A 20,380-nucleotide genomic window follows, 5' to 3' on the forward strand; every position below is an offset into this window, starting at 1 on the left:
GAAAACAAGCATAGAACCACTGCAGAGTCAGGCAAATCAGGAAATCCTACTGATTCTACCCGGCATGCATGTTTACTACCTAAAAGATCATCTTTCTTCTGAGAAATGCAAATGCCATAGCAACTTACCTAACTTACTCTAAATAGTTCTGCCCTCTGTGTAATGTTGTGACCACTACATCCAGAGACTAAACTCTATGGGGAATAGACTTCCCAGACGTGAAATTCTTCAATGAAGTGAAGAGACAGTTTTCAAATGGAAAACTGTCTGCAATTAAATTGCGGCCATCTTCCCACAGATGACAGTGTAAGTAGCAAATAATATGAATGCTGTCAGAGTGTTTAGGAAAAAAAAAACACTTGATAGCTGAATAATTAAAGCACCCATAACCATTTTTCATTTAAGTAACACATCATTTTTAACAGAGCTTTCAAGAGATGCTGATATCTTATAGGGCTCCTTGAAGCAACATTCCAACGAAAGATAAATCTTCCTGAAAGACTAAATATGAATTTTTTTAAAATGTGCTTGGCAAAACACTTAAATAGTTTTGAGGAACTCGGTGAACCTAAAATATGGCAGTTTCTCCATCCCTCCTGGTTTGAAAGATCTTACTGTTCCATATAATAATTTGTGTCTTTTCAAAAAAAGGAAAAAGAGGTCAATGTAAGTTCACCATGTGAACTAAGAGTAGTGCTAATAAATGTGTTTATGAAATAAAAATTTAATTGTTGTAGACCTAGCTCTTCCCACTCACTTCCTCATGTGGTTTTCATGAGGTAATTCTAATAAGTCTAGGAAGCGAGGCTTATTTCACAAAAATGCTATATATTTTGCTTTTTATAACAGACCAAGGGGATATGAGAGTAAACTCCATTTGTAAGAGAACTTGAAATAATCATGACATCTTCAATCAAAGCAAGCTGCTTTTGACTAAGACACACTAACTCAGGAATAAGGAAAAGTGGTGCCCCCACACACATTCTTGTGCTTTTTATTTTTATTTTTTTAGCAGAGTCTCACTCTATCATCTAGGCTAAAGTGCAGTGGAATCATCAACACTCACTGCAGTCTTGACCTCCTGGCTTCAAACAATGCATCCATCTCAGCCACCCGAGTAGCTGGGATTACAGGCATGCTGACCACATCCGGCTAATTTTATTTTATTTTTTTAGAGATGGGGTCTTGCTATGTCGCCCAGGCTGGTCTTGAACTCCTAGGCTCAAGCAATCCTCCTGTCTTGGCCTCCCAAAGTGTTAGGATTACAGATGTGAGCCACCATACCTATCTTCTTGTGCTTAATTTTTAACTTAAAAAACAGACCAGGCGCAGTGGCTCATGCCTGTAATCCCAGCACTTTGGGAGGCCGAGGTGGGTGGGTCATGAGGTCAAGAGATCAAGACCATCGTGGCCAACATGGTGAAACCCCATCTCCACTAAAAATACAAAAAGGAGCTGGGCGTGGTGGCGTGCGCCTGTAGTCCCAGCTACTCAGGAGGCTGAAGCAGGAGAATTGCTTGAACCCGGGAGGCGGAGGTTGCAGTGAGCTGATAACACACCTGGCGCCTAGCGACAGGGCGAGACTCTGTCTCAAAAAACAAAAACAAAAAAAGAATCTCAACTTCCATTTTTTAAGCACATCAAAACTCTAAAGCATCACTTTAACAACCTCAAGTCATATTCAAAAAACCCAATATTGAGTTATGGGGTTTTTCAAAGTTCCACTTAAGACTTCCCTTTTAATTTATCAAGTTAATGCATGCTGGCAAAGGATGCCGTAACCCAGCACAAGAGGAAGACAAAGGCTTCAGGAAATTCCAAATAGGAAAAGAGCAGGAGATGTATTCACATGGAGATTTGTTCCAAGTGGATCTGCCAGCAAAAGGGGACGGGAACCACAATAGGGCCAAAAGCCCTGCTCCCTCTCCTCCCCGCCCTCCGGGAAAAGTTAATCTAGTGGGAAGAATGGAATCTACAACCATGGAACCATGAAACCTGTCTTATGTTCTGCCTGTTTTTTTCCCCCAAATTACCTTTATTCCACAGTCTAATCATCCCTGCCCACTGTGTGTGTTCCTTTCATTCCACTTGTTTTTCCTGTTCTTACTACTTCCTTTTATTTTAATGTGCCACTCCTCTGAAGCCCTTCTCATTTCTTTCCCCTTTCGCTATTTTCCAGTCTTCCTGAACCATCACAATTGTCTTTTGTGCTAGGAACACATCATCCCCACCATGACCTGGTCTCTTCTGCCCTTTACTGAGCATAACACCTACATGGAAAGCTGCCGTCTTCTACGCAACTGGACAGAAGCAGCTGCAATCTGGAATGGGGAAGGGAACAGCAAGGAGAAGAGGTTTTTAAAAAGCAAATTCAGCACCACAGAAAAATGAGGAAATGTTATAGTCAACTATGGGGAGCATTTCACTCATTACTTTGTAAATTGCACGCACTGAGCTATTCCGTGGGTGCAAAGTCATGGCAAAAACCGCAATTACTTGTGCATCAGCCTGGTAGTATTACTGTTGTTTCCCAAGGACCCGTCCCACATCACACTTGTGTTAGCTACTCAATTCTTAGAATATCAAAGTCTCATTATGGCACCAAAAACTGAACTAGGGTAATAGAGTCAGCTACACTGGGTGTTTGGTTGAACTAATTAAATTTAAAATAAAAATCAAAACTGACCGTGGCAGAAAGCATGAACTATAATGAGCATATGCGCAATATTCACTCATTATCACATGACAATACTGATCACACGAAACCCAATTCAACACCCTGCTTCTTCCTACCGCGGTTTATGTAAAGATCGAGAACTCCTTTCCAGAGAAGGAGAGGCAACGACAAAAACGATGTTGCCACAGCAGCAGGAAATTTGCCAAAATTCCATCCCAAGTGCTGAGACTCTTTCAGCTAAGGTATTAACAGAAAGCGTTTCTGCCTTGACACACCTAGTAGTGACCTCCACGATGCCCCATAACCCCCACGATCTACTTACACCCAGTGCTCACCCCTTCCACGACACAGCAGAGCAGGTCTATGCAGCCCACAGAATGCGGAAGAGATGGTACACAAGTTTCAAGGTGTAAGGAAAAGCTGTGAAAGACTTGGAAATGTAGTGGGTTACCCAGTTAGCTCATCCATCTGGGTTATCCCAGATGTCGCTTAACTAATTGCCCTAATGCAAGGAATGTGGGTAGGGGAAAAATCAATATGGAGAAGTTGTTATCTGCCCATCGCCTCCAGCTCATGTCCCCTGCAACCCCCCTCTTTTAGCAAAGTTAGTTACAGTGGCTAATTTGCTGAGGGGGTTCAAACAGAATCAAGCTGGCCTGTCGCACCCCACTCCAGTGGGGTCCACGCAGAGAATTCAGGCCAGAGAGGAGACGGAGAAAAGGCACAGAGAGAGAATCGCATTTTATTCTTGCCCAGCATTCAGCAGGTTGTTTGTGGGTTGGCAATAGTCCAAGAACTTTTTGGGGGGAGTGGAAGCCCCTCTCAACTCTCCCCTATCTCAAGTCCTTGGCATTCACTATTACTTAACACTGACCCAGACTAAAGGATGTCTTGCCCAACAGCCTTCTGTCGGGGATGGCTGCAGGCTGCGGTTCTGCTAACATGACCCGCAGAAAGCAGTTCTCACAAGGAAAAAATGTCATCATCTTTCTTTACCAATACCACTACATTTTTAAAGCACTTAGTGTCTGAAAATGTACTAAGAGCTAGTGATAGTCCTGTGAAAGAGATGTCATTAATTACCCTATTTTCTACATACAAGGAGAAAATGAAGCCTTGAAAGATTAACTATCATGCCCAAGGGCACATGGTTCCCAAGGGGCTGAATTGAGACTAAACGAAGATCTGCTAGGTCCCGACTAGCACATATTTTGCTTCTGAGTACGGCACATTTGTGACGAAGACCTCTAACCCAGTTAAATTCAGAATTCAACTTAGCTAAATGAGAGAAATAACATATAACAGTTTCAATTCAATAAAATTGACGGTTACAAATATACCAGAAACAAACCGTATCATCACTTATACCTGCTGTTTAAAGGGTTCTTTGGGATGACATCTATTTTACCAACACGGGTTCTGATGTCATCTAAATGCCATTATGATCAGTTCCCAAGAAATCAAAAAGGCAGAGAAAATAACATGGGTTTACAGAGCTCAGTACTACATATGGTAAAAACTAATCAAAATTCTGACCTCCAACTTCTGGGGAACATTCATTTCAAAAGAAAACTCAATAATTATTTTTGCATGCTGTTTGTCTTTTATATGCAAGTGAAAAATGTGAAGCTTCAAGTATGATTTAATGGGTTAAGACTTCTTGAGATGACAAAAATGTCTCATCTTTTCTGTTGAAAGAATCACGTAGTTAACATCTTTAAAACATTCCAGATTGCAACAAAAATACAAGAGGGAAAGGGCAAAAGGCAAAAGACAGGATAAGTGATGTAGCTTAACAAAGACAACTGTATACTCCACTAATTAACAATTTGGGCCACCATGGCTTGCTCTTTGTTGAGCTCAATTTGCCTTTGCACTAGTAAAATCAACATCCCAGTGAGGCAGGAAAACATCATCATACAGGGGTCTTATAGAAAAATAAGTTATTCATAGTTTGATTTCTCCAGCCATGGGCCTGCAGGATAATAATGTCAAAGTGAGGCAGCACATGTTAATGAGCAGCATGCTCCTTATGAAACAGGCTTCTGTCCCCAAAACTATCTCCATCCCACACATAGACAGTTGCAAGGCATTAAAGTGTGCTTGGCCCCTAACTAAAGTCACTTAGAGGCCTCTGCGACTGAGCGATGGATCTGGCAGCCAATGCTTACGATGGAAGTGGCGACGGTTCATTGCTCAGTTTCCTGCCAAGAAGAATGTCTCATGTCTCTTGCATTCTGATCCAGGGGTCCCCACTGCCCTTTTAAAAAATAAAAGTTATTTGGGCTTGTTTGGACTATTTTCACTTTTCAGACTGTAGTTGGCAGCCAGATGGATGAATTCCACTGACCTGAGCTCACTTTGAACTTTTCTCATGTTTTCTTGATATTTTGGCCACACTCAGAATTTATACGCAGCTGTGGACAGGTGGAAACACAAAGGATTCATCGTCAACTACAGACTTGAGAGAGAAAGCAATATTGAAACTCTATCTGGAAACAGTACAGTGTTCAAATGTAGTAAGGGAAGCACATACTCTGGGGGAAAAGAAGAACCCCGCCAAACTCTAGGCTTCCAAAACACCTCGTCTGAGCATGCCTGGGATATGCGATCACAAGACAGAAAAAGCTTACAAGAGAAAGAGGAAATCTGCCACTTGTGAAGTGCAAAAGCCCCACTCAATATCCTATTTTAATCAGAAAACAGAAAAGCACAAACATTACTGCCACAGGGAGCCAAGACCAAAAGAGATTCCAAAAGAAAATCTGTCCTGCCTCCCAACATTCCAGACCTTATTAAGCACGTCGTTCCAGACAAAGGAAACCACTGTCAGCCCTGCGCAGGTGGACGCTGCCATGCCCTGTCTCAGAGCTCAGGCTATTCAGCAAGAGGACAGACTCCAAGGACCCAAAAACGGCCACGATCTCAGACCCCCAGAGGGAAAAAAACACTGTCCCAACCCTTAGTGCATTACGACTTCTCATTACGAAAAATTACCATTATTGTGAATACACTTTCATGACACTTTAGGGGAAGCAGAGCTGTAGTCTGATTCTGGTTTCTGAGAAATGATCACAAAATATAGGAAAAGGAAGAGAAAAAATGCCAGGAAGGACCACCTGAGAAAGAATTAGAATACAAAGAACCGGTAATAAGGAACGCTGCTGGAGTCGGAAGGCAGTCTGGGAACTCTGAAAGAGACACACACAGGAATAACACCCTCATCACTGGCTTTCAGTGTCACAACCAGAAACTGGGAGTCTACGGGGTGGAATGTGATCTAAAATGCAACCGAGTCTTTGGATTGCTAACAATTCCAAAGGTCAAATGCCAAAAGTATGCTGCCGTATGTTTGTTTTCTTCTATATTTGGAATTCTTACCATGTTGTTCCAATTTTTCCCATAGGGCACTGTAACTTCTAGAACAGTTCGCATAAGCTGCTACCTATACGTTAGCCACACTAAAGGAACTCTTCCCGCCCTAGTATATATTTATCATTATACAGGTAGCACAAGAAACGTGCTTCAACTTAAACCAAGAGTTCCAACTGAATGCCTCCCACCTGCCGCTTTCCCACCCCTGCCATTTAAAATCTTGGTTAAAAATCGCTTGGTACTCAAAGGGCCAGCAGTTCTCAAATGCTACTGTGCCTAATTATTACCGGGAGTGCCTGATGAAACACAGATGGGTGGGCCCCGCCTACACAGCCTGTATTCGGTAGGTCTGGAGCAGGTCGTAAGGGCACATGTCTCACTGGCTCCTAGATGGTACTGATACTGCTGGTCTGAGCCTGTGAGTAGCCAGGACCCAGGCAAGCAAGCGCTGGATCCACAGGAAAGCCTTGTATAGGGTGACAAGGACCCAGGTCCTCCACTCAAATCAGGAGTTCTGGTGTTCTCTGCTTTCAGAATGCATGTGTGTACATGTATGTGTATATGCATGTGTGTGATGTGGTAGGGGTGAAGGGATGCTGCATTTAAAACAGGTAATTCACACAAGATTGTCTGAAAAAAGAGGCAATCTGCTCACTGATAAGATTTTGAAAATCACTGACCCTAACTCACCAGTTCATTTTACTGAAAGGGAAACCAAGGCTTAGTGAAATGACATGTTCTATGCCACACAGTCCGAGACAGCAGTGATTTAGAATCTTATAATTCCATCATGGTTTTAAAATGTTAAAAGTCATATATAAAAAAGACATCCTCACTCTCGGGGCAAGCCCTAGGAACAAAGTGAAGATCAGCAATGTCAACAGCACACAGAACATTTTTATACATAAAAAAGTGTCTGGAGGCTGGGCGCGGGGACTCACACCTGTAATCCCAGCACTTTGGGAGGCTGAAGTGGGCGGATTGCCTGAGGTCAGGAGTTCGAGACCAGCCTGGCCAACATGGCAAAACTCCATCTCCACTAAAAATACAAAAATTAGTCTGGCATGTTGGCAAGTGCCTGTAATCCAGGAGAATCACTTTAACCTGTGAGGTGGAAGTTGCAGTGAGTCGAAATTGCACCACTGCACTCCAGCCTGGGCGACAGACCAGACTCTTGTCTTAAAAAAAAAAAAAAGTTTGGAAATTCTGACTTTGTACTCTTGATGTCCTCTCCCTCCACCATCTGCCCTTACACAAACACATACACACATTATTGGGACTACTTAGGTCTTTTAATATTAGACAGTGGAGACTCATCAAAGCTTTTGTTTTTTACTCTAAATTCACATCATTCTTTCTAAAACGATACTAGTAGATAACCTAACTCCCTTCTGAGGATGTATGACAAAGAGGCTGTAACTGGCTGAAAATTGAGAAATTTCAGTTAGAAAACTAGATCCTGACTCACTGGATCCCACTCAATAGCTTCCTTAAAATATTGTATGCTTTGGTTTCTATCAAGAATAAAATGGAAGAAATGAAGCTTCCCTCTTACTCAATGAAGAGCAACAGATGCTTTTTCAGCTTCTGCAGTGAACGGCAATGTGACTATTTTAACTGGGTTTTGGCCACAGAACAGGCTCAAGGCCCAGCTCTTGCATAATATTCTGTACACAAGAACAAATTTTTCCATTCCTGTCCTTGAACATCTGTGGACTTGATGCCAAAGCACTGTTCTAAAATCAAATGCTGGAGAGGAAGAGAAAAGTAAGGCAAAAACTCTTGAAATATTTTCCCCTAACTTATCTGCCATCATTATACATTGGAGAGACAGGCGGGCTTCATAGAGGAGGTGATAACTGAGCTAGCTCTTTGAAGACTGACTTGGAGTTTGCTAGGCAGAGGAACTGAAAGGATAGGCCAAGGAAAGAGAATGAGGCATATTCACAAAAAGGGGCAGAACACAGCGCGTCTCGTGGGGGAATCAGAAGGGCCACGAGAGGTGAGTATGGGTCGTATCGTGCAGTTTTGGCTTTACTCTCTAGAGAGTGGAAAGCACCACAGAGGTTCTTAAGGAGGTGATTCTATTTAACTGCAGCCACAACAGAGGATGGGCTGGAGCGGAAAATGAATAATCACACGTCCTAAAACATAAGGGGGGCCCTTCTGGGAGGTCTCTTAAGGTTCAGAGGGAGTGAAGAGAATCGTAAGAAACACATGAGGGGAAGTACGGATCATGAGAAAGAAAGCCCCAACAGGCTATGCACCAGAGCTCCCTCATCCAGAGCTGTAAGTGCCCTAGGAGGAGGTGGAGCTGTGTGAGATCTGGCACCAATTCCACCAGACAGGATCCCAGGGTATCAGGTGCATTTCTAGCCAGTGGCAACCTTTCTTAAAAGAGCCTGGAAGTAGCTGGGCGCAGTGGCTCATGCCTGTACTCCTAGCACTTTGGGAGGCCGAGGCGGGTGGATCATCTGAGGTCGGGAGTTCGGGACCAGCCTGGTCAACATGGTGAAACCCCATCTCTACTAAAAATACAAAAATTAGCTGGGTGTGGTGGTATTCCTGTAATCCCAGCTACTCGGGAGGCTGAGGCAGGAGAATCACTTGAATCTGGGCAACGGGGGTTGCAGTGAGCTGAGATCACGCCATTGTACTCCAGCCTGGGCAACAAGAGCAAAACTCTGTCTTTAAAACAAAAAACAAAAAAACCTGGGAGCGACTTTCAGAGACAGTGGTCCAGGAATGCAGGGTTTAGCTTTCAAAATGTAAGGTGGGTTTAAGCAAAGGAAGCCACTTCTGGCTTAAAGGAGAAGAAATGTAGGGGGCTGGGGTGAGGAGGATAGAGCATGAAGGAAGGGGATAGGACACCAGATGGACAGTAGAGAGAGATGCCTATTTTGAGGGGCAGCTAACTCAGCTGAGAGGTGACCTTATAATCACAGGAGTCTCGAAGATGAGAGAGACAAGAATACTCAAGTCATAAGGGTTGCCATTATGTTAAAGTGTTAAGAACTGAGCAAGGGTATTTTTATATTGAACAATGGAAATTAAAATGCCCATTTTACCAATGTGAACATGGAGACTCAGGGAAAACTACAAGGAAATAGAAATTAGTAAAGCCCCATTCTAAGCCAATTACTTCATGTCTAATACCAAAGCCCCAACTGTTCTCAGCTCACACACATCACTAGTGCCAAGGGACCGCAGGAAGACAGAGGCCCCATATTTCCCAGAGAGTACTATGAGGCTCTGTCATGCTAGTTTTCCTGAGGGTAATAGGAAATGAGAGGGGAGGCTGGCCACAGCGCAGCTTCCTTGAGCAATGCAACAATTTGTTCCAGGAAAAGGAAATGGTACAATAGCTTCGTGTGTTCAAAAAGAAGGCTTGCTCTGGAAAACAAGGCAATTAAGAAAACAGGACTCAGTTAACAATATTTACTGAGTACCTACTATGTGTCAGGTATAGTACCGGAAGGAGGGGGAGAATGATGAATACAACAGATAAAGTCCCTGTTCTATACTGCGTACAACTTGATGAGCCATCCTCACTATTATGACAGTATGACAATTTTCTATCCTGGCTGATTATACATTATTCACAATGGAGGTTTGATTTAAAATAAAAACCAAACATGAAGTCAAAATTGGTGTGAAGATTGTGATTTAGTGGGTCTAAAATGCGGTCCATGAATCTCTATTGTTTTAAAGTTTCCAAAGCACAGTTAACTGAGAGACTCAGGCCTCAAGAGAGAAATTATTGTATCTCCATCTATCTAATACATCTATTTATATTAACATAAGTTGTTTGCTTCTTTTACATGTGCTTAATTTTATCATAGGACCAGGCACAAATTTAAAGTTTGTCTTTTTTTAAAGATTTGTTTTCTGCAAGTGGTGAAAAGGTAAAATATTCAAGTAGATTCCCTCAAAAGCAAATAAAGTAAAAAGGAGGAGGCCAGGCGTGCTGGCTCGCGCCTGCAATCCCAACACTTTGGGAGGCCGAGGCAAGTGGATCGGAAGGTCAGGAGTTCGAGACCAGCCTGACCGACACAATGAAACCCTGTTTCTACTAAAAATACAAAAATTAGCTGGGTGTGGTGGCACGTACCTGTAATCCCAGCTACTCAGGAGACTGAGGTAGGAGAATCACCTGAACCCGGGAGGCAGAGGTTACAGTGAGCCAAAATCGTGCCACTGCACTCCACCTGCGCAACAGAGCAAGACTCTCTCAAAAAAAGCGAAGGAGGCCGAGGTGGGCAGATGACTGAAGGTCCAGCCTGGCAAAACCCAATCTCCACTAAAAGTACAAAAATTAGCCAGGTGTGGTGGTATGTGCCTGCAGTCCCAGCTACTCGGGAGGCTGAGGCAGGAGAATGGTTTGAACTCGGGCGGCGAAGGTTGCAGTGAGCCGAGATGGTGCCACTGCACTCCAGCATGCACAACAGGGCAAGACTCCATTTCAAAAAAAAAGGAAAAGGAAAAAAAATAAAAAGATTTATCTCTTTTGGCCATGAGGACAATTTAACCTAAGTAAAACAGTAATAATAATTTAAAAAAAACCCCACAAGTCCCATGTCACGGTTAAGTATCTATTCTATTCTTGTGCAAACAACATATGAACCTATTAGGTTTATCATACTAGCATTAAGTATAGTTTTAGATTAATTAGGTAGTATTGTAAATTTAAGAATCCGTTAAGAAGTCTGTTTCTGGGGCACAGATGTAGACGTCATCTGCAGTAAACTCCAGCAGGAGATATACTGGACGGATGAGAAAGCAGGAATAGCCTTTTGGGATCCTTTGAGCCAACAACCACGTTTTGAGGCAGACACAACTGAAACATTATGGAAGCCATGAACAAGAAGTGCTTTATTCTTTGTCTACTCTACGTGATTCACGTTTGCCTTTTCGCTTTGACAACCAAGGGGCTCAAAACAAAGTACATGGCCCTCATCAAGCAACTCTACAGGAACCTGCCTTCATCGTGTTAATAATTTGCTTCCCTTATCATCTTTCGGCTCCTTCATGCTTACATTTATTTTATCTACTGCTACACGTGTCTCTGTCATTTGCCTTAGATCAGTTCTGGTGCAAGGCAAGGTGAAAGCTATTAAAGAGTGAGTCAGGTAATTACAGTACTTCCAACTTTGTAAGCTCTCTAGACAATTCATATATTCTCCCTCGCTTTTCTTTGGATGAAAATTCTCTTTAGGAAAACCTATTCCTAATTATTTGGTATAAATTCTTGTACAGTCATGGTTGAACTGTAACACTGCTAATCAGCTAATTTCAAACTTAGAAATTACAGTATCATTTGACTAAAAATTATATTAGGCCAGCATCTTCCCTTAAGAGTTGTGTAAAACCCTCTTGACTCTTTGGTTTCTTTTGTATGATACTTATTTATGTTTTGTTTAAGAATTAGAAGAATAACGTGATAATTGCGTAGAGTTTAGAAAACAGAGAAAAGAAGAATTAAAAGAACACATGATCTATTCACATTTCATTGTATCTTACTATTCCTCTCTCTCATGCTGCCCAAATATTGCACCGTATCTTACTTTTCAGTAAGGAATCCATAAATTCAATGAGTGTTATAATCAATGAGTGTTTTAATCAGATTCCTTACTGTATCTCAGCCAGGTAGAAATGGGGAGTGTGTCTGTGAGAATGTGATTGTGAATGCAAAAGGGAATCTACTTGAATAATTTATCCTATCTCTAAAAGTTGTTCATGTCTTTGTTTTCCAGTGATTTGTATCTATAAACTCAGCTGCCTTATCAAAATGTTACCGCTTTTGCTTCATGTAAGTCATTCTTCCCTATGCCTACATAACAAGCCACTAGTTTTCCTTAATGTGGCATCAAAACAGGTTCTCTCTAAACTACCCCCAAAACTTTATTTAAACACGCAAACCTTCCTCCAAATCAAGGTATAATTATTTTGAGATTTAAAGTAGCCTACACTTTTGGAAAAAATTATCTGTGGATTTCTTCCACATCTGTCTATTCACAGTGGAACAAAAGAAGTAGGATAACGTGAAAAGATTTTCAAATACTTGTTACTAAGTAGAAAGTTGCATGGCGTATGTCACCGAAATGTAGTATTTCTGCCATGAACTATTAATAAAAAACAATGCAATCTTCTTTCTTTACTAAGAAATAGATCAAAGAAGGTCTACTCAAATATTCGTAGCAAAACAACAAACCACCAGGAAATAAAACTCTCATGTAAAAGATGTGGACACATCCTTTGAGATGTCTCCGTCTTGGTGATTCACTCTTTACAACAAACATCTGGAGCCTTACCTTGCAAGTCTGAGTCATTCGACTTTGGGCTGCTTCTTGCTCGCCGCTCTGCTTTCTTAATTCCGGGACCCCCGCCGCTGCCGCCGCTGTGGCCCTTCCCGTAGCCATTGTACACGGTGGTGCAGCTGCTTTTGTAGATGGAAGAAGGAGGGCTGTTGAGGCGGTTCTGGCGATCGATCTGGCGGTCCTTCAGTTTTTTGTGCGGAGGCTTGCTGTACTGGTCTTCCCGGGTAATGTAGCTTGACATTCCGTACAGTGGTATAATTTCTAAAATGGATGATGATGACAAACCCAAGCTCAGTTTACATTTTCAATAACAAATTATTAAACGGTCAAATGATCTGGCTCCTGAAGGAATCGAAAGCATAAAATAAGTCTAAAGTGTTACTAGAGTATAATACATGTTTTTTTAAGAAAATGCCATATACATGATTTGCATTTAATGCATTCCTATTTGTTTCTAACCAATCAAGGAATAATCAATCATTAAAAACCAAACTGTGTGTTCAGAAATTTTCCCACATTGTGGAGAATACTAAAGTTATCCCCAAAGAGTTCATATTGTAGTTGAATTTATAACTAAGCTTGATTTTTACCTTTTGATATGTTTTCGGTAGTTGCAATACATGAAAAAGTTAGGACAAATAAAATATCCCCTTTAAACATGTCCTCAAAATCGAGCACTTTAAAAGTCTACTTATTCCTGTTGACAGAATAGTATTTCCATTGGAAAATATATTGCCATCAAAGTATAAGTTATTTGTGGCATACAAAAGAGCCAACATTTGAACAAATTTAACTAAGATAATGAGATGACACATTTCCATTTAAAATAATCAAAGCTCACAGAATCAGGGGAAATGTTCAAGAAGGAAGTGTAAGGATAAAGAAAAGCCATCTCTGAAATCCGGTGCCAAACATAATAAGCTGTGATCTCAAACTTCTCTTTTGAAGTAATAGAAGGCAAGACAAAAGTAGAATGCCACCTGACTTTACTATGCACACTTTAAAGTGGCTCAAAAGAAAACTGAAGCTTGCAAGCAATCTTATGATCTCGAGAAGAAAACTTTGTTAAATTTAAATTTTTTTTTTTTTTTTGAGACGGAGTTTCGCTCTTGTTACCCAGGCTGGAGTGCAATGGCGCGATCTCGGCTCACCGCAACCTCCGCCTCCTGGGTTCAGGCAATTCTCCTGCCTCAGCCTCCCGAGTAGCTGGGATTACAGGCACGCGCCACCATGCCCAGATAATTTTTGTATTTTTCGTAGAGATGGGGTTTCACCATGCTGACCAGGATGGTGTCAATCTCTTGACCTCGTGATCCACCCGCCTCGGCCTCCCAAAGTGCTGGGATTACAGGCGTGAGCCACCGCGCCCGGCCAAATTTAAATTTTTAAATCAGTTCAAAATTATTTTTAGGAATCAGTAAAAATAACAATACATAACATAAAGACTGAGTCCTTATAGCTCTATAAGAAAAAAAAAGGGGTCACCTCATCCATGGAGTGACCATATAAATTGCCCTCCAAATATGAACACTTCTGAGAGTGAAAGAGAGGGCTATCAGTAATTTCTTCAAGACGAGAGACCCAAACTAGGTCTGTCCCAGGCACAACAGAAATGTATGGTTACCCTACATAATTTAACAAAGTGCTGTTTCAGTTATTCAATGGTGAAGCTCCACTGTTTCTCACCGTTAACATAGCTAATGGAATATTTGTTTTTTTTTGTTTGTTTGTTTGTTTGTTTTTTTTGCTTGTTTTTTGAGACGGAGTTTCGCTCTTGTTACCCAGGCTGGAGTGCAATGGCGCGATCTCGGCTCACCGCAACCTCCGCCTCCTGGGTTCAGGCAATTCTCCTGCCTCAGCCTCCCGAGCAGCTGGGATTACAGGCATGCGCCACCATGCCCAGCTAATGTTTTGTATTATTAGTAGAGAAGAGGTTTCACCATGTTGACCAGGACGGTCTCGATCTCTTGACCTCGTGATCCACCCGCCTCGGCCTCCCGAAGTGCTAGGATTACAGGCGTGAGCCACCGCGTCCGGCCGGAATATTTGTTTTTTAACAAGAGTTGTTTTGTTAAAAAACAAATCTTCATGAGAGAACCAGTTTGTACTAGACAATGTGTCAAAACAAATACAATCCTATTCAGAGCGTATATATCCAAATAATCGATGTCAAAATATACCAGAAAGATAATAAATGTTCTCAACGCCATGATGCAATACACATGAGATATGACATATTCACCGTGGGCACTAATAATCTTTTCAAGCATGTTGAAAACTTTTAAAACTCTTGCAGTTTAGAAATTTAGAAAATTAATATTTAAATTGCTTTTAAGTACGTACACTAAGAACTAAGGTAAGAAAATATATAAATGGCTTATTTATGAAGGGAAGAGATTTTGTTTTAATTTGAAATCAATGAAGGCATTTTTATTTGTATACATTATTGTTCTATGTTATTTTAATGGAGTTAGACCCAAATACACCATAAAATGATGAGACTTCAATTTTGCTTGACTCTAATTAAATGATTTAAATTATACTGTTGTCTTGCCTAAAATTGCAAAGGACAGCATTTACGAAACAGTGACTATGTGGCATCCTGTGAACAGACTGCTAAAATAAGGCAGGTTAGACACATACCAGCAATCAATGAGTCAGCCATCAAGGCTTTCATGTCATCAGAGCTCAGATTCAGCCCGAAAACTCTGAGAAACACTCAATCATTTAATGAATGTTGTGTCAAAGCACTGAATTCTTTTTTTAAAAATTGCCACTAACTAAATTTTTTCAGTTTTTATCCAAAGGTTCTCATAGTATATGTTCACTACTTGATGTTTTCTTGGTGTTACATCACATGAAAAAAAGATCAAATTAATAGGAAGTTATTGATGCTGCTATGAAATCAAAGTACTGATTTCATGTTTTGCTATCATCCCCTTATACTCCATTATAAAAGCACCTGATTAATGTGAATTATGCCAAATTTCTCTGACTACTAAAAAACAAATACAAAACTCACATACAGTCAAATTCTATCCCTAAGTTACAACAATATATTTCACTTAAAATGCCATGTCAAAAAAGTTTTTTCTGTGAATAAAAATAATTATAATGTGAGATGAACAGGGAAAAATTACACACATACACACACACACACACACACACACAAATAATTATTAAAAGGTGATAACTTGCTCAAAAATTCTATGGTATAACAGGCATTTCTTCTACTATTTATCTAAACCAACATAATAAATGTCTGAAGCAGTAAAATGCTTCCATTCATTGTCAGACTCAGAAGAAAATCACTTTGCAAAGTCCTGGAGGCTAAAGTCTAATTTTACCCTCACTTATCTGGTTTCTTAGTATCCATTTTGATAGAGAAAGCCTTCAGACTAAACTAACACCAAGGTCAAAACTTTAAAAAAATATAATGTTTGTAGCTCTCAGGCTGTTTTCATGTCCAGGTAAGTATTTGCTTAACAACCAGTGAAACTGTGGCTGCGCTGATGGGGTCTTAAACTAAAAGCAGGTTCAGGAAGGCCATATCAGCAGCCAGGGGATTTTTTAGTTCTGCCAACATCACAACACAGAGCCTTTTAGGAAACCCAAAGGTTGTTGAGACTTCACAATCTTCAAACATTGGAAATGGGGGCACAAAACACTGTTAAATTTCCCTTTAACTCGTAGACCATATGGAAGCCAAAGAAATGATGGGCCACCGGTGTGCACCAGGCCACTCACATAAAAACGTGCTTTCAGGACATGGAAACGATGTCACACTGCCACTTTCCTAATGTCCTTGATCTTGTGAGGTGGGGGTTGGGGCCGAATTTGGGAAAACTGAAAGAAAGAAAAACAACTAAACCCGCAAAGTCATTTTTGCAAGGTACTTCAGGACAAAGGAAGCCAGGAATTCCCCGTGAGTTTTACAAACCAGCTAGATCCTTTTCTACCACACTTATTTCACAAGAAACAAAGGGCCGCCTTGAACTATTGAAATGCCGAAACCAGTTTCAACAGCTCCTGACGCCAACACTAATCTACTCACCTTGCTCACCATATATTGTGTGGGGAAGATGATGCTGGGTAAAAAACTGCGGCGGCATATCTCCAGGTCCGGTAACAGGTGGGTAGTAAGCCGTGTGCGAGTTATGAATAAAATGTGGATGATGAGTCAGATAGGGAGGGAGATGATGGGTTGGAGACATGGCTGAGGGGTAGCTTGGGGGATAACACTCAGGAGACTGGGGTGTGACCACCACCCGGCGGACGCCAGTACTGTCTTCAATCACCTAAAGAAAAACACAAAAGGAAAGAACGCAGTACACATTAGCAGCCGATGAATATAGAGACAATTAGTAACTTCCACTTTAATTTTACTTTTCTCTTCCACCATAGAAAAAAACAAATGCATGTTATATCCTGGTTCTCTAGTTCTACTAGTTAAATGAGTTCGAGAAGTAATACCATGTGACTATTAAAACTTACAAAAACAAATTATTCATCCACACCTGATTCTGATCCCATGTTAACTTTTTGGAGAGACCAGTATTTGATAATAAATCTTGGTTTTGTCTTAAAATTTTCACTGGCTTCATCCATCACAAGTGAATTTACTGTGGGCTTAAACTGATTTTAGGAGTGACTTCTGAGCTTAACTATCACTTCAGGGGATTTCCAGAAAGATGCTTTCTGTGCCACGTGAGTACTTTTCCAGGGCTGGGCTTCTGGATACACCTGACAACATTCTGCCCCATTCCCACTTTTTTTTTTTTGACAGAGTCTCGCTCCATCACCAGGCTGGAGGGCAGTGGCGGGATCTCAGCTCACTGCAACCTCCGCCTCCTGGGTTCAAGCAATTCTCCTGCCTCAGCCTCCCGACTAGCTGGGACTACAGGTGCACGCCGCCACGCCCAGCTAATTTTTGTATTTTTAGTAGAGACAGGGTTTCACCATGTTGGCCAGGATGGTCTCGATCTCTTGACCTCGTGATCAGACTGCCTTGGCCTCCCAAAGTGTTGGGATTACAGGCGTGAGCCACCGTGCCCGGCCTCCATTCCCACTTTCATATGCACAGTTCCATCATCATCATCAGGGCCATAGGACACAAAGGGGGCATTAACATCAGAAGCCATAAATGTGTCCTAAAAGATTATTAAATCTGGGACTGAGAACATGGATGAAATGAGGGATTCTGACTAAAGAAAAACTTGAGTAACCCCAAATCAGTATGGATACCTTTGCTCCCAGATGTCCTGATGATGAATGCTGCAAAAGAAGATGCTTAGAAAAGCAACCTGTTATGAGTAAAGCAAGCCAATCAATACTCCACCCGTTCTTTTTCCAATGATTTGTTCCTTTTATTATTTTGTTTAGAGATGGGATTTTGTTGTGTTGCCCAGGCTGAAGTGCAGTGGCTACGCACCGGTGTGATCCATCAGGTGCTACATCCTTGAACTGGCCTCGAGTCATCTTCCTGCCTCAGCCTCCAGCGTAGCTGGGACTACAGGCATGCGCCGCCGTGCCCAGCTTCTCTGAATGTTTTTAAATTCATCCGAGAAAAGCAACGAAGGCAGCACAATGCCAATACTTACTGCCTCTGTGGCCAGCATCATGCTACCAGCTCCCATGAGCCAACAATGTTGGTGAGACACAATGAAAGAAATACAACAGATACCACGATGAAATGGTAAAGCTGTAAGGTACAGAGAGTGAGAACACGCAAGGGGAAAATCGGGAAAGGCTTCAGGGACCTCAAAGAATTGGCAGAGCTTGGACGGCTGAGAGATGGTCTCTGGGTCAGGGCACTGCAAGGAACGGGACATAGAGTAAACTTGGCAGGCAGAGCCAGGCCGCCAAGGAGCCATGCCAGCTGATCTAATCAAATGCGTGAGACAATCAGGCACACACTCTGAGAGGAAGTTTTTTTGTTGTTTTGTTTTGTTTCAAAAAAAAATCTAAATACCCCACAAAACTGACCTTCTATATTGAAATGGATTTCTCATTATACCTCAGAAGGTTGATTATAGGTCAAACTAAAATGACTTTATCATGTTTAAAGCATCCTAACAACAACAAAAAACTATACTTAGCTTCGTATTTTAAAAGTGGTGCTTAAGCCAGGTTGGCAAGTCTACCAATGTTTATGTTATACTTCAGTGTACAAAACAGGTTTAGTTTGAATTAACAGCCATTAATCCTTACGTTAAAAAAAAAAAAAAAAATCTCGGCCGGGTGCGGTGGCTCAGGTGTGTAATTCCAGCACTTTGGGAGGCCGAGGCCGGTGGATCATGAGGTCAGGATCAAGACCATCCAGGCCAACATGGTGAAACCCCACCTCTACTAAAAATACGAACAAATTAGCTGGGCATGGTGGCGCACGCCTATAGTCCCAGCTACTCAGGAGGCTGAGCAGGAGAACTGCTTGAACCCAGGAGGTGGAGGTTGCAGTGAGCCGAGATCACGCCACTGCACTCCAGTCCTGGACAACAGTGCGAGGCTCTGTCTCAAACAAAAAACACACAAAAATCTTCACATTCATTAATAAATGAAAACAAATGTTTCTACTGTGTTAACAGTTCATTAATTAGACAATATTACTTATTTAAAATTAAGATTCCTAGTCGGATGCCTAGGACAAAGCTTTTCATGTGATCTTTAATAAATTTAATCTCTTCTGGGCCTTGGCAAGCTAGTCACACTAACCCCATTTATGAATGCACAGAACCTAATTTATAATCGTATGTGAAGTAGGTACTTAAGCCATGACATTGGAAATTCTCATGCATGTATTGATAATTATCATCAAAGCTTCATCTATTATGTCTAAAACATAGAACTGTATACTGTTCGGTAGCCCACGTTGCACAATGTTAGTATAAACATGTCATGAATTTTTCCTGCCATCTCACACAAACATGTACTATCCTCTGCTAGCTATTAAGAAAAAAGAACGGGATATTCTCGATGTTTCTCTTTCATGGAACCTTCATTCAATCCTGGAAGAACCATAGAAGTATTTGTTTTTGGCTGGGAGCGGTGGCTCACGCCTGTAATCGCAGCACTGTGGGAGGCCAAGGTGGGCAGATCATGAGGTCAAGAGATCAAGACCATCCTGGCCAACATGGTGAAACCCCATCTCTACTAAAAATACAAAAATTAGCTGGATGTGGCACTCGCCTGTAGTCTCAGCTACTTGGGAGGCTGAGGCAGGAGAACTGCTTGAATCCAGGAGGCGGAGGTTGCGGTGAGCCGAGATAGCACCACTGCACTCCAGCCTGGCGCCTGACGACAGAACAAGATTCTGTCTCAAAAAAAAAAAGAAGTATTTGTTTTCTAGAGGTTTACAATCTTTATTCTTTAATTCAGTGTAAATCGTCCAATAGTTGCCCAGCAACTTGGACAAGTGAGCACATAGAACAAGAAAGGGAATCTCACTATTAAGAGGAACTTAAGAGGAACTCTTTGGACTTTTAAACAAAAATATTTGTAATGAAAAGAATTTATTTTTATCATTTTATCATATAATTTTGGACCTGTTAACAAAATGATTTTTTTTTAAAGTTTATCGAAAAGCATTAACTTTCTAAAGTTTTTTTTTTGAAGTAGCTTTTTGAAGCCACAAATTGCCTGCACATGTAAAAATTGCTTGAGTTTCATTATTCTGTGGGATTTGTAAAAGGTTTTTATTTACATGCGCATGCATAATAAAACCCTTTTAATAAGCCTGTTCTTAACAAACCCAAACCTGTCTTATCATTAAAAAGATTTGTTTTTAAAAAGCGAAATATTGGTCAGGCACCATGGCTCACACCTGTAATCCCAGCACTTTGGGAGGCTGAGGCAGGTGGATTGCCTGAGACCAGTCTGGCCGACATGGTGAAACCCCATCTCTACTAAAAATACAAACAAAATTAGCTGGGCGTGGTGGTGTGCACCTGCAATTCCAGCTACTCGGGAGGCTGAGGCGGGGGAATTACTTGAACCTGGGAGGCAGAGGTTGCAG

The 20,380-nt window shown here is 41.5% G+C and overlaps 1 protein-coding gene across 3 annotated transcripts in view; it reads right to left on the bottom strand.

Moving 5' to 3' along the window:
• FNDC3B (fibronectin type III domain containing 3B) overlaps positions 1–20,380 on the bottom strand; it is a 370,196-nt gene that overhangs the window by 129,628 nt on the left and 220,188 nt on the right. For all 3 annotated transcript variants that reach the window (XM_032258261.1, XM_032258262.1, XM_032258263.1), the window contains exons 5-6: positions 16,424–16,667; positions 12,364–12,630 (exon numbers count right to left, since the gene is read on the bottom strand). In XM_032258261.1, the coding sequence (XP_032114152.1) occupies positions 12,364–12,630; positions 16,424–16,667 (511 nt within the window). The remainder of the gene's footprint in view (positions 1–12,363; positions 12,631–16,423; positions 16,668–20,380) is intronic.

This window comes from Sapajus apella, unplaced genomic scaffold (genome assembly GCF_009761245.1).
Source record: "Sapajus apella isolate SASKATOON/1434 unplaced genomic scaffold, GSC_monkey_1.0 scaffold101, whole genome shotgun sequence".
Classification (NCBI taxonomy): Eukaryota; Metazoa; Chordata; class Mammalia; order Primates; family Cebidae; genus Sapajus; species Sapajus apella.